Consider the following 14,827-nt stretch of genomic DNA (forward strand, 5'->3'; position numbering starts at 1 on the left):
AATGTCCGCGGACAAATATCTGAGCATATTTTCGCGCCAAATGGAGGCTATTGTTTATATATACGTAATTTCGTGTTTCGGAGAGAAAAATGACCAAAAAAAAAAAAAAAAAAAATCGTCTCCAGATTTTCTGCAATAAAACTGTGTTGAATAATAAAACAATTATCCTACTCAATCCTGCGCCTGATTTAAGCCAACTCGGCCCACGGCCTCGATCGTCGGCTAATTATCAAGCGATATCGCAGGATAATTACAAATGGACGTTATGATAAATGAGAATGCATCATGAAACTCCCGTTTATTTTTAATTGCATTATTATTTGAAAACTGATCTGATAAAACTCAGTACGGCATTTCTTACAGATCTTTTTCATCAAAGAAGTGAGTTAAGTCTCCACTTGATTCTGCTAAACAATAAAATGAGTTTATTATTGAAGATTGGCTAGTTCAGAGACAACCCGTTTGATTTGTGTGACGTCAGAAGTGTCGCACTCTGCTCAACTGTAACACAAATTTGTTTTAAAGTATTAATGAGCGTCTACTTCCATTCCTAACTCGCATCTGAAAATTTCATTATTCTTTGTAATTCAAGGAAAAGAATACGGAAAAGCACTCGTAACGGCTACAACAGAATTGCAAGCTAAGGGTAAGGAATTGAACTGAAGGTATGGGACTTCGGCCATCGAGTTTCTGTATCAATCCTCTGATATTTTACATGGATCAATGAATTTCATTGTTATACAAACTAATTTTTTCGGCAGTTATTTCTGTCTGTGTGATTGCAAAGCAGTTACTGAAGGGCATTATCAAATTGATTTGAATACTATTTTTCTCCAAAGAAAGGGAAACTGGATTTCTGTTTTTAATTTAATTTGAATGAAGTTGAATACTGTGATTTTGTACATCACAGTCACTGTTGTCAGGCTGTCTTTGTCACTGCTGAAGACGATAAAATTTTAACGATCTTTCACTCATAAATTAACATAAATGACCACATTAGTTTAAAATTCTGTAGCCAAGCATGACTTTCATGTGTACTCGGCTCGGCAGTGGCACAAAAATAACGAAGGCAAACGTTTAGGAACATTAGTCTGTCACAGGCCCAGAAGCGACCACCTTAATTCCGTGAGGACCTGGCACTAGTAAGAAAAGCATATAATGGCGCCTTTGCAAGACACGGGAATGGAAAGGTGTGAAAAAAAAATACATGGATAATTTTCCCCGTTCGATTGATCCAGTAGGTGATTCGGTTCGACTCTTTTAGCTGTCGGTCATCGAATACCCAGGTACGCAAAGCTCATTCACTATATAAACGCAGATAAACGACCCAGTCTTGTTCAACACAAATTTTTATTAAGAACGGCCGAACGGGGACAAGAACGGGCCATTTTCTCTCTCATTATAGCTTGGCCTTGTAAACCTTAAATGAACCAGGTTTGAGAAATGGGTAACTTGGAAATGTTATTTCAGAATTTCCTCGATTTGGATGGAAAAAAATTCTCCTGAGGTCTCCTGAGGATGGGCTTGTTATTGTCAGGTCACATTCCAAAGTTAGATGCAGAAGGGGGGGGGGGGGGGGCTATAAAGCTATAATGTATAGACTCCTTGAGTCAGAGAAAATGGCAGATATGGGTTGGGGGCAGGTTTAAGGGATGTTGTCAGAAGCTAAGTTAATTTTATTAAGTACACACAATGTTGTGCTCAATTTTGCATGCATGTGCAACATTTTTATTTGTGCCAGGTTGTCAGGTGACACATGCCCATTTGATTATAGGAAAACAAACAGTCATTTAGAAAAACAACATGGCTTCAACTAGTGACAAGTTTGTAAGTACACATTATGGTCTTCTGTAATGTTATACAGACAGCTCCTGGATGTGAGTAATGTAGTAAGCACTTTGATTACCCAGGTGGAAATCTTATTAAGATCTTAGTAAGATCTTATTAAGTTTCTTATCAAGATTCTTATTAAGAATCTTATTTAAGAATCTTACAAGAATCTTACAAGATCTTGTCACAAGATTCTTACAAGATCTTACAAGATTCTTACAAGATCTTGTAAGATCTTATAGGATTCTAACAAGATCTTAAAACATTCTTACTTAGATCTTACAAGATATTATAAGATTCTTACCAAGATCTTACAAGATTTCATAAGATTCTTGCCAAGATCTTATAAGATTTCATAAGATTCTTGCCAAGATCTTACAAGATTTCATAAGATTCTTACTAAGATCTTACAAGATTTTATAAGATTCTTACAAAACTTTATAAGATTCTTACCAAGATCTTACAAGATTTCATAAGATTCTTACCAAGATCTTACAAGATTCTTTCCAATATCTTACAAGATTTTGACAAGATCTTGTCAAATGTTTTTCTAAGATACTGTCAGGATCTTACCAATTAAAATTATTTATTGTAGAAGGTCTTGGGAGATCCATAACCAGGATAAATTGAAGGGCCAAGATTTGAATTTGTTTTTCAAGCAAGCTGCAAAATAGGGAAAAACCTGAGGTGTATACTTAAATTTTCCTTTGGATTGCCCTAACATTTCTGGCAATGACCTACAATGGTTCATTCAAAATTAAACTAGAATCATGTGTTCCTGAGAGTTTGATCACAGCTTGTTTAAAATACAAAATCTATACGTACCTAGAAACTGACTCAAGGTGGATATGCTCATAGCACTTAGATTCATAGGATGGGCCATTGTTAGACCATAACCAACAAGAAAAATCAAAAGTGTGATAACCTTTTATTGCTAAATCTTGGCTATTGTAAAATAAATTTATCACAACAATCTTCATAAGTTAACATGATGGAAACTTTCATTGACTACAATGCCATATATGTTTTTTTTTTTATAAGGCATATATTCAAGTTCTTGTGATGCATGCTCACAAGATCAACAGCACTATATATAATTATTATTGTAATCCACAAGAGTGACAGAAACAAACCTTTACCAAGAAATGTTCTGTAGACTAGGATAAAGTTCTACATGTAACTTTTTCTTCTATTTGCATCAATTTATTAATGAAACACTTATAATAATCTATTTGACTTTCGGACGGTGCTTACTAATACTGAAGTATTTTTGTGCGGTTTATGACTATGTGGGAAAAGCAGATCTTAGCAAGGGCTGATGGAATCCAAAAAGAAAATTGGGGGTAACCACGCATTTTTTAGAGATAATTACGCAATAATTATGCTAAAAAGCAGTAAAATACAAAGCAATGTATGGCGTTTTTTTTTTCCAAATTGAAGCTTTATCATCTCTGAAAAATGCATGGTTACCCCCCATTTTCTTGTTGGATACCAAAAGTACTTGCTAAGGTCTGCTTTCTCCACATAGTTTTTAACCTGTGCAAAAATATCCCTGTATTAGTAGGCATCACCCATGGGAAACCCGAGTATCTCAAGATGTGCAGTAACAAAAGTAGGCACCATCCTTAATTAACCTGGCAGCTTTAAAACCTTTCTAAACAATCCTGACACTTATTATTTACCAGTATTATTTTCCCAAGAAAGAAGCAACCTAACAGAGCACTTGTACATATGAATAAGAGCTTGGTTTCCACTGGTGCAATAATGTTCTTTAGTGTTAAAAAAATAAACATAAAAAACAAAACAAAAAACCGCAATAATTCCTTTCAGCTGCTTGTTAAAAGCAAGAAAACATGAAAGCTTGAAATTATCCTATATGGCCCCTGTGGAGAAAAAAAGAAAAATAATTAAAACCAAAAAAAAAAAAAAAAAGATATCATTTTTTATGCTATTTTCCTAATTTTTTTTGCTAATTTCCTTGCTAAAAAAGCTACCAATTAGAACACTAAGGTTAAGTGTATGGCCCCATTGGTCAAGTCATCATCTACTATTTGCCTCTGAGCAAATGCTGACAGCAGCCTTCTATTGGCGTCAAAATGTTGAAACACTGTTTGTTAGAAGTGTCTCCCTCCCTCCTCCTCCTAAGTAAAGTACAATGGAAGCAATGACGAGGTGCACGCCAATTTGCCCAAACAACATTGACCCAGAGGAAAGGGGAGCAGCATTTCAACAACTATTGAGAGTTGTTGTAGACTTTCCACTCAGGGGAGTAATTTATACTACTTGCAAGCAGAGCCTTTTAACTTTTCAGCCAAAAGAATGGCACCAATATACAGGAGATACTCAGTGAAGCAACTAAAAACAATAATTATTTGTTTTACAAATGTTGGGGATGGAATGTAGCTGGATTAAGCCACAACCCACTGAAGAGCAGGATTACAACATCATTGTGTGAACCGCACGAGAATGCCAATTTCAGTTTATTTTGTGAGGGTTTCCCTAAGCCAATTGCCCATTTACATTTCTTTTATGCTTAAAACTCCCAGAGTGTAGGCTGAACCATTTACAATGTGCTAAATATTACCATTCCTTATGCAGGTTTGACAAGTTCATAAAAGCCTAAATTATAAGAAAAAATGATTGCATTGATCAAAAGGATTGCTACTTAGTGTTCCCTTTATAATTTATAATATTGCTTGCTGTTTTCAACTATAAATATATAAAGATAGTACTGATCAAATACTGCCATTTATATGCAAGTAACAAAATTTTATTTAGTATTATTGTTCCTAATTAGAATTAGCAGAAGTCACAATTCACAACAAAATTAAATCAGTTAAAATAGATTTTAGCGGTCATAATTATTTATTGAGCAGGATTTGTTGACTTCACTCTGAAGCTGCAGTCTTGAGTCTCAACCTTGACAACAAAATGTATGTCTGTAATTCGCGTGGACGATTACACATTTTCAAGCAGTCTTTCACAAAATAATTATTGGTAACGAAACTTACCTCTTTCTAAAAAGTGGTTGTCCAGAGTTTGCTGCTTGAAGCCATCATTTTTTAAGCTTACAGAGGCAAAATCCAGAGGAAATGTGTGCTGTACACTTGAATTCCGCCTAAAATCTAACATGAAACGGTCTTTCTCCGAGCCTGCAGTGGCATATCTGCTGACCAAAATGGTGCCCAGACTTCCCAGTCTGAATGAAATCCAAGATGGCTGCCGGTGTTTCTGTGATTCCACGTTTTTCCACGTTTTCTTGCTCATTTTAAAAGCAAGCAGTGTGCATGAAAATCGTAGGAATTATGATTTAAAGCATTTTTTTCTTTCTGGAATTAAATGGAATTGAGATTCATCAAAGCAGGTTTGTAAGTAATAATGTTTTCACAAATGAGTTTCAGTGAAGGACCGTGCATTTAGTTTTTTTATGCGAATACAATCTGTAAACTGCAAACTGTAAGTCTTAACAGTTATATTTTTTAAGCGTTTGTTTAGAAACACACATGTCTGCATAGCGTTTATCAACTTCGAACACTGAAGAAAAGTACAGTATTAAGATGTACAATATGTCACAACAAACATCTAAATTTCAATGAAAGTAAAGAGGTTATCACAGTCAGTCTTACTGGCATGTTAATTCTTAGATCCAGTCAAGATTCTTGTAAGATATTATGAGAGTTTAATAAAGAATTGAACCAAAGAATAAGTTTTTTGTTTTTGTTTTACAAGATTTTCTTAAGAACTGTTTTTAAAAGATCTTATTCTTTATTTATGCTAAGATCTTACAAAGATAATTGTGAGGTGGTAAGATCTTAATCAGAATGGTTGTAAGATCTTGGTGCAAATTTCGATTAAGATCTTATTAAGAAAACATTAAGCAATAGGTTAGATCTTATCAAAATATGTTTAAGATCTTATTTTAAATTTATAGTAAGATCTTAACAAGATTCTTGTAAGTTGATTCTTAAGATCTTAACAAGATTGCTAATAAGATCTTGTCACAAATTTTGATAAGATCTTAATAAGAAAATATTAAGAAATGGATAAGATCTTATTAAAAGCTTTTTAAGATCTTATTGATTGTTAGGTTGAGGATTTTATCAAGATTGTGTAGTTCCAGAAAATATCCATACCCCCACCACGGAGGGAATTTCACGTAGGACCCCCCCACCCCCCAGGATTTTCCATTTTCGAGGTATTTTTTTAACCCCCCCACCCCTTCGGAAATTCCTCAAATATAGAATACACCCCCACCCCCCTCTGGAAAAGTGTTATTTCAAAAGAACGCCTCAAAAATCAGTTTGATGTGAACATTTTAGAAATATCAAGAACTGCCTACACGAGGAGAAAATATGCGTTATCGAAGAGCGCGCGCGTTGTTCAATTTCACCGGTAGAGTTTGCCAAAAAGCTCTTGATACTGAAATAATTGTTGTGTTTTATATTTACCTGTGGCCATTGACATCAAACTTTACCATTAGCTTCGCTGAAGATTTTAAATCTAAATTGTTGAAATAAGTCCGGCAATGCAAAAATGTGTTTTCATTTATTAATTTGTAGATGTCATGTTTACGTTTCTATGCAAATTTGTAGGAGATCAAAAGGATTATCGCTTTAGTTTTACTCAATCAATCAGTTTCTCATGGTAATCATTTAGTCTTGTTATTTTAGTCAATAGTTTTCCTATTGAATCGGAATAGCTTGGACAAAATAAGCATTAGCAGGGCAGGGAGACAAATTGACCTTTCAGATCGTAACTTGAAACCGCAGACGAAATGGAGCCGCAAAACGAAATTAGCATGTTCACGTTCTTATGCAAATTTTGTATGAGATCAATAACGCATTAAAAGAATGTTGAATTGGCTCTATTTCGTTGAATTTTGGCATAGAAATTAAGTTAATAATTTTGGACTTTGAGTTGAAATACTTTGGACAAAATAAGTTTTAACACGGGTCAGTTTTGACAAACTGATCAATTGACCCCGGGAATTGACCTTTGCCCGTTTATACAAAAATAACAAACAAATATTTCAATGTTTTATGTAAAATTGGGGCTTTCACTTTATAGCCATACAAAAGTTTCCCTTAAAAACATTGGTACAAATTCAATTGTAGCCAGTGAACAATATTTTTCTACGCAAGAAAGTTTCACAAACAACAGTTTTATAATAACAGAGTCACGCAACGCCTTTCTTGTCTCACTTGGACTACTTCGCTTACAAAGGCTTATCGGAGAAAGGAAACATGTTTTTGATGTAGCAAGGGTTTCTTTAAAACAGTTAAACAAAGTTACGTCTTCAAGAAAGATCTACGAAGTTGCTAAGTTGGTAAGTTACAATTTTGAACAATTATGTCTGACATGAACGTGAAGTTGACCCTCTGGAAACTTATCCAACCATTCACCCCTCCTCCCCTCTGGAATTTCCTGGGCCATTGACCCCCCCACCCCTCTGGAATTTCCAATTCCCTCCGTGGTTGGGGTATGGATATTTTCTGGAACCACACATTCTTACAAGTATCTTACAAGAATTTAGTAAGATCTTGTAAGATCTTATAAGATCTTAAAATGCTGAAGATTGTATAGTTTGTATTAAGATTTTATTAAGAAGTGTTGTAAGAGCTTATTAAGATCTGAAATCTTAACAAGATCTTATTAAGATCTTAGTGTTATTTTCATTCTTATAAGATTCTTACAAGATCTTGTAAGATCTTACAAGATCTTAATAAGATTTCCACCTGGGTAGTCCCTTACTGGTAGCAGCTATAGTAAGCTACTAGTTTATATTATTCCAGCATGTCAGAATAGGTCTTTTTTTTTTGAAAGATAATTAACATTTTCTTATGTATTGGAGTTGGCCTTCATAATCAAACAAGTATATGATGCTTAAGAAAATTCCAAACTGATTTCAACAAAACATCTTCCCAATAACTGGTGGGGGGAGGGAGCACTCCTCGGAAATTATTTTGTTGAGGGTTTACGGCTCAGTTCTCCAACCCTGACCCTATTTCAGACCAAAATTTGTAATTTTCTGGTACCTTTTTTCAGACCTGCTGACCTCTAAAATTGAAACCCATTTTCAGACTTTCGGACTAAAATGGTTAAAACCGATACCCTATTTTAGATCAAAATGGCTCAAAAATCATACCCTATGGGGCCACATATACCTACCGGTATATGGCTCATTAAAGGGAATGCCCCCTCCCCTAGCCAATACCAAGTTTTTCTGAATATATTAAGCCCATCTGCTGTTTGTGTTAGCAGTTTTAAGCTGTTTTAGGTTGTCTGCCTAGTGTCTTAAGCTGTCGAGCTAAAACCCATCATGAAATATAAAATCTCATTCCATTCAAGAAGCCTAGTCTCCAAAAATAAATAAATAAATAAGTATAATTTACAATACTATTTACAAGGCTAAAAAGTTAAAAAGATATTAAAGAAACCAAACGTTTTTGACTAATCAAGTCATCCCTTAACTTCTTAACTTTTTAGCCTTGTAAATAATATAATTTGTAAATCTCAAGCGAAAATTATGGACAAATAAATATTAGCTGGTGGCTTCATAATGTTCGGAATTTTATGGTACTTCACCTTGATCAAGTCAAACATCAACCATTAATAACAAAAGATGATAAATTTATATTACTTTTCAATGTATGAATCAATGTTGTGGCACAATTAATGTGTTGTATCCATACTAACCTCTCCCCTTCTCCAAGATGTAAATCTCGTAAATCTGGAAAATCCAGTTTAGTTTCATATCCTTTCCTTCAAAAAATCTAGCTGTGAGATCCCACGTTTTCTTTAAATTTCCAATGACCCTCCTTAGTTTGCAGGTATAATTATGCATATTTTCTTGGATCACTCAATTATTGTGATGTTCCAGAAAATATACATACCCCCCATGAAAGGTTTTTTGTTTGCACCCCTCCCCCCCAGGAAATCCAAAATTTTGGCTTTTAAGACCCCCCTACCCTAGGAATTTCCAATGACCTTACATGGGGCGGGTAAGGATTTTTTCTGGAACTGCACATTATATACAGTGGATCTTAGTTGGTGCCCAATTAATTTGCTTAAGAAACAGATAGTGGATTTCAATATTGTACATGTAGATGTTAAGCTAATGTGTGCATGGGATGGATACAGTAGGCCTAGCGGTTAGAGCACAAGACTTGAAATCCACAGGTCCTGGGTTCAAGTCCCACTCTGACTGCTAGCTGGAGAATTTTCTCGGTAGCCCCGAGTTCAGCTCCTCGGCTGCGCTTGTAAATAGCCAACTGGTCTGCCTCCTGCCAGTTTCCTTGTGAGGTTTAAGGCTTGGTCACCTGACTAGCACTTGAGCTATAAACACTGCTAAGGGTAAATGATTATTATTATTATTATTATTATTATTATTATTATTATTATTATTATTTATTATTTTTTTAATAATAACAACAATTTTATTGAATAACGAATAATAAAATAAATTTTACAATCAACATGACTCTAAGCGTACTGTACAAGTATGTTTGCATGCAATATTATTTTTGCATACTATTTATATTGGAAATGGATAACAACTCAAGACATTCTCAGTTTACATTGTATTATCCAGCCTAAAAATACAAAGCTTATAAAAATTCAACGCAATATTCTTCTTCTTCTTCTTCTTCTTCTTCTTCTTCTTCTTCTTCTTCTTATTATTATTATTATTATTATGACAGTTGTAAAAACTCATTGTATGCCATAAGATTATACATAGACGGGGGCATTAAACGTGGCCCAAACTACATGTAGGAATAATGAATCTCTCTAGACTTTGTACAAAATAGATAATAAAAGCTAAATAAATAAATACAACTTAGTGACTAATAATCTCTAAAAATCATGAATGTGAGTTCCTTAAAAATGTAGTCATCATTTCAAAAGTCCATGATATGTTCTTGATATGTGTATGAATACAGAATCTCTGTAGACTTTGTGAAAGATATATAATTACAACTAAATAAATAAATATTATTATTATTATTATTATTATTATTATTATTATTGTTATTATTATTATTGTGAGGGACCATAAAAATGTAATTTTTGTCTGTCCAATGGGCCCAGCAAGTGAAACTGTTATAAACCCTTTCAGCCAAATGTTCCTTTCTATATAACTGCAAAAATTCTGATGTCTCTGTCAGGACTGTTGTCAGTTTGAATTTTTCTTCTTTTCCCTAGTCTCCCCACAGCCACATTCCATATGGTGCAGATGGGTCTGGATTCTACTCAGACAACACAATTGGATGTTACAATGTGATCTTAGAATCTGCGCCGCTTATGCTAGAGAGCATTAATTCAGCTTCTGTAGAGCCTGGGTCTGTGTTTACCATTGCTGACTACGGCTGTGCAGATGGTGGTACCTCTATGCCACTCATGTACGCATGCGTGAAAGAGCTGAGAAAGATTCATGGTGACAATCTACCAATTCATGTGATTTATGAAGATCAGCCTGTTAATGATTTCAAGTCTTTGTTTCTTCGCTTACAAGGTTTAGTGCTTTTAATTCATAAACTAAAATGTAGCAATTTAAGGACGGTGCCTACTTTTGTTTCTGCTCATACGTTCTGTGCATAATTCTCTAGAAACTCGGGTTTCCTATGGGTGGTGGCTACTACTACAAAGTAGTAGTTTAAAACTACGGGGAGAAAGCAGAACTTAGCAAGTTCTCTTGATATTTCTAAAGAAAATCGAGCGAGGGGTAACCACAGTTTAAGAATTTTTCCAGAGATCCGACTGTTAAAACAGCAGTAATGGCACAAGGTGAAGTTAATTGAAAGGATCAACCCTCTAGCTAGAAGGTCTAGAAGTCTTTATGTTTTAGTAGGGAGCAGCATGCATTTGTCTCTTATGATCTTAAACTACTGCGTCTCTCCTATTATGGCGAGCCGTTTCGAGTCAGTCATTGATCTCCAGCTATCTTTTGGCCAACTTCAACCATGACCAATAATTGGGTTTGGGAAACTTAGCAGCCTGTAATATTTGTTTACCAAAACAACATCATGGTCTCTGCCTGTGAGTCGCTTGTTCACGCCATCCCCTCAAACCTTTTTTCAGCGCGGAGGCCACTGCTCCCAAATGTTTTGGCCAGGATTGCCTCCCATACAATTCAGTTATAAGCCTTGACAGGGAAAAAATGAAACTTGACTGTAAGCCGCCACTTTTATATTTCTCCTTCGCAGGACTCATACCAGGCCCAAAAAGCTATTTGGAAGACTTTCCTAATGTGTTCGTCACAACTTGTGGTACAACCTTCTACAGTCAGTGTCTGCCCCCTCAGTCTATAAATTTACTATTTTCCTCGACGGCCATGCACTGGCTGCGTGACAAACCATGTGACGTGACGGGAGCACTGCATCACACGATGATTACTGTTCAGGAAGAAGCGGAGAAGTTCAGGAATCAGGCCGCGAAGGACTGGGAAACAATCTTACTTGCAAGAGCAAAAGAGCTGGCCCCGGGTAAATTTAAATACTGCATGGTATAAATTTTTTCTGCTATGTATATCTTTATTCGGCTATTTTCGTGATATTTTTGTCACAAATGGCAAATATAAAAACCCCAAAGAAGTGTTCCCGAGAAATGTTTTGCCTAAACGCAGGGGTTCCTGCTAAACGTTAGCTTTATCACTAAATTTTCCAATATCATTTCATACGAAAGCGTCAATGGGGATTTTAATACAGGATGTCTCTTTTTTAAACACAATTGTTTAAGTCTTCAAACGACACATTAGAAGTACAACAATTCAAAATAGAGTTTGCAGCTTACCCTTCTAAGCTGTAAACTGAAAAATGGACCATCCCACCGAACACTGCGTTAAAGATTTTTTTATCGGTTGCCGTGGTAGTTTTCACAGTGCACACCACTTGCAGGTTTTCACAATATTTGCTCCTTACCAAAGACTCTACTATCTACAAGTCGCAAAGTCGCACTGAGCTACAGGAGACTTGTGGTAGCTAAGGCCATTTAACTAGATTCATGGGACAAATATCCTACATACTGCATACTGCATGAAATCGTTTTGCACTACGCACCTGAAAACGCTACGCTACAGGTTTAATCCGCTATCAAGGCGACTTATGAAGCTCAGCATATTAATTTTAGGCCACCAATTTATTATTTCTCATGTTCTTATGAGAAGTTCAAATTTTTTGGAGCCCCTTTCATAAAAAAAATGCTCTCTAAATCTCCGAAGGGGCTTACTGCCCGGGGCTTGCAGAAGCCCTTTTCTTGAATAGTTGAACCTGTAATGTATCGGAGTATTAGCAAAATTACAATTATATGGAAGTGCCGAAGTCCTCCAAAAAGCTCAATCTTTTTAAGGCAAGTGATGCAGATTTTACACTACAAGTGGTGCCCCCCCCCCCCCCCCCATTCTCGTATCCAGATCTCCCACGGTCAGACGGAATAAAATCAAGGGAGATCTGGTTACCTCCACCCCCTCCGGCTTCAAAATGTTGGGTGGGTATGTTACTGAGCTTGGTGACCGTGTTATTGTCTAGGTGGTAGGATGGTTCTTGTGCAGTTCGCTGTAGATGATGAAGGACAATTCTTGGGAACAACGAAAAACGTCCCTGTATCCATGCACCATACCATGAGGGACTTGTGGAAGGGACTGGTGAATGATGGTCTCATTACACAGGTAAGACGTGTTGAATTGGAAATAATTTATTCCTTGCTGTCTGTTTGGTGTTGCGTATTAATTCGAAAATCCAGATCGCTGTTAGTCGGTCCTAAGCGAATCAGACTTTCCGTGTTGAGTGAGTAGCTTGCGTACAAGGTCTTTATTTGGTCTCACGCGAGATTGCTGGCAGGCTTTGAGTGACTGATCCCGTGATCTTGGTGATGTAATAAGATTTAGCCGTGCTATTTCTCCGGCTTCTAATGTGGTTCGCTTGTTGTGCAGCAGTTGTCACGTCTACCTTGAATGCAAGAGACCGACTGATTCGAGCCCTCGCTTGCGAACCATACTTTCTCACAGTACGTTATAACTTGCCAAAGCAGCCCAAGGTCCGATGCGCAGATACGACCACACCTGGGGCAGGATACAGTGAATTACGGATCTGGCGCTAGCTCTTCCAGCTCAGATCCTGTAAACGCTGCTTCTTAAAGGCACTAACTCTATTTTGGATTGCCAGTCGTCAATCACCACGGGCCTGTAGCAAGAGACCCGCATGCCAAGAAAAGAATTCAAAAATGCCACAGGCTTTCAATGATTCAATGATGCCCTCTCTTCATAGGATGGGTCAGTCTTATTGGTGCACCTTCTTTCAAACCTCTGCCTTCAGACACCCAAACGGTTTTTTTAAAGCACCCACTTTACTTTATTGCTATAATTGTCTAACCTTTTTGCCGGAAAATGTTGAAATTTGCTGTTTATCATGGTAGTAAAAATAATTTAACGTACAACGCTCTGTAACGTTTTATGTTATTCACCAAATTTTGGTCAGGATGTCATTGCTCACGTACATTCCTTGCTAAAGCCTCAGCAGATTCCAGCTATCTAAGATAATAATTCATTGAATTTGTTGATCTTTTGTAGGGAAATTTCTTACTCTTGGCAAGTAACTGACTCTCTTTTTAACAGGACGAATTTAATAAGACAACATTTGTCAATTACTACCGCTCGGTAAAGGAATTCAAGAAGCCTTTTGAATCCTGGGACACACCCGTTCGTAAGGCTGGCCTGTCACTGGTCTCCATAGAAACAAAAGTTGTGCCATGCCCTTATAGGGAAAAATGGCTCAAGAATGGTGGTGATCCCAGCGCGCATGCGCGTTGGTATATTCCGACAACGAGGACGTGGAGTAACGCAACATTTACTTCAGGTAATTAGAACAAGATTTTTTATGCGACGTACAAAGGGTGAAGGCATATGAAGTATGAGATGACAGATGCCCTCAAAAACGCGGCCTTTTTTTCACTGCAAGTTCAAATGTAGCTTATGTTCCACGAATAAGAAGTCTGTGAGAATAAAGTCAGTTACCGGGCTTTAGTGAATTTCTATTAAATGTGTCTGCCCCACAAAATGAACCCCTCGTGTATATTTAGGTCATGTTAAACTTTGCAACTGTGTTGACATGGGAGTTTTGTTTGAGTTGTTTGTTTGAGTGAATTATGGCTAAAAGCGTGTAGAAAGTAGTATGAATTTGGGTTGGGGGGGGGGGGGGGGTACCTTACAACTTATCTGACTGTCAGGGGAAAGCAAAAACACTAACTACAGTCGAATCCCCCGTAAACGTATTTTGATTTTTGTGGGTGGTGCACAATTAGGCATGTAAGAGTGAGTGAGTGAGTGAACGTCTGTAAACAAACAGGTCCGCAGCGCTTGCGCAGCATTATCCACATGTACGCAATGCGTACCTATTTTTGTTTTGTGACGTTAAGCCAACTGACTGGTATGTTTACCATCTGTTCCTCAGCCCTGTCAGATTCTCGGTCACCTGAAGAGAAAACTAACATTGTTGACGAGTTCTTCAAACGGTACGAAAACAAGGTGGCCAAGCGCCCAGAGGATCACGGGATGGATTACGTTCATGCCTATATAGTTATCGAGAAGAAGTAACTATTTCAACTTATTTCGGTGACTCCGCCACCTAAAGCAACAACAACAACAACGACGACGACAGAGATGCTTTATGAAGAAAAATAACGTAAAGGATTACACTGACCCGCAGGTAGCTGTCGCTATTCGCGGCGGGTTTAGTTAAATCGTTTTGTTTCAAACCAAAACACAAACATATCATAAGTGTTTACGAGGCCCATTTTTTGAAAGAGGAGAGAAAGGGAGATAATAGAAATAACTAATAACGAGAGACAATAAAATAGCGTAACAAGAGGTTTAGAGTACTTGGGCATTCTGTCAATTATCGTGTTTTAGTCAATATAGTAATTCTCATTTTTCAACTTATTCATTGGCAATTCATGAATTTTAATTTGGAGTCATGTTTCGTTTGGTAAAGTTTCTGTGCCATGT

At 36.7% G+C, this 14,827-nt stretch overlaps 1 protein-coding gene and 1 long non-coding RNA gene across 5 annotated transcripts; one reads left to right on the top strand and one right to left on the bottom strand.

Moving 5' to 3' along the window:
- The first annotated feature begins 469 nt into the window (after positions 1–469).
- LOC146453293 (uncharacterized) lies at positions 470–14,700 on the top strand. Of its 3 annotated transcripts, none has more exons than XM_085096790.1 (7): positions 470–646; positions 1,775–1,827; positions 10,033–10,342; positions 11,034–11,312; positions 12,354–12,493; positions 13,439–13,679; positions 14,274–14,700. In XM_085096790.1, the coding sequence occupies exons 2-7, from the start codon at positions 1,804–1,806 to the stop codon at positions 14,414–14,416; spliced, it is 1,137 nt and encodes a 378-aa protein (XP_084952916.1). In that variant the 5' UTR covers positions 470–646; positions 1,775–1,803; the 3' UTR covers positions 14,417–14,700. The 3 variants fall into 3 exon arrangements, with proteins under 3 accessions (XP_084952916.1, XP_084952915.1, XP_084952917.1); XM_085096789.1 differs by lacking the exon at positions 470–646 and adding an exon at positions 760–1,287 and having other exon boundaries at positions 1,777–1,827; XM_085096791.1 differs by lacking the exon at positions 470–646 and adding an exon at positions 760–1,286 and having other exon boundaries at positions 1,742–1,827.
- LOC146453294 (uncharacterized) lies at positions 1,904–5,603 on the bottom strand. 2 transcript variants are annotated; one of them, XR_014859536.1, is made up of 3 exons: positions 4,842–5,603; positions 3,451–3,713; positions 1,904–3,058 (listed from the first exon to the last, which is right to left on the bottom strand). It is a non-coding gene; the product is annotated as an uncharacterized LOC146453294 (long non-coding RNA). The 2 variants fall into 2 exon arrangements; XR_014859535.1 differs by lacking the exon at positions 1,904–3,058 and having other exon boundaries at positions 3,077–3,713.
- Positions 14,701–14,827: the final 127 nt, after the last annotated feature.

This window comes from Pavona decussata, unplaced genomic scaffold (assembly GCF_977016875.1).
Source record: "Pavona decussata unplaced genomic scaffold, jaPavDecu1.1 SCAFFOLD_339, whole genome shotgun sequence".
Taxonomy (NCBI): domain Eukaryota; kingdom Metazoa; phylum Cnidaria; class Anthozoa; order Scleractinia; family Agariciidae; genus Pavona; species Pavona decussata.

Coding starts and splice junctions, on each gene's coding strand:
- LOC146453293 (XM_085096790.1), top strand. CDS start 1,804: ATGGCTTCAACTAGTGACAAGTTT. Junction 10,343..11,033: donor TTTGTTTCTTCGCTTACAAG/GTTTAGTGCTTT, acceptor TCTCCTTCGCAG/GACTCATACCAGGCCCAAAA. Junction 11,313..12,353: donor AGCAAAAGAGCTGGCCCCGG/GTAAATTTAAAT, acceptor GTTATTGTCTAG/GTGGTAGGATGGTTCTTGTG.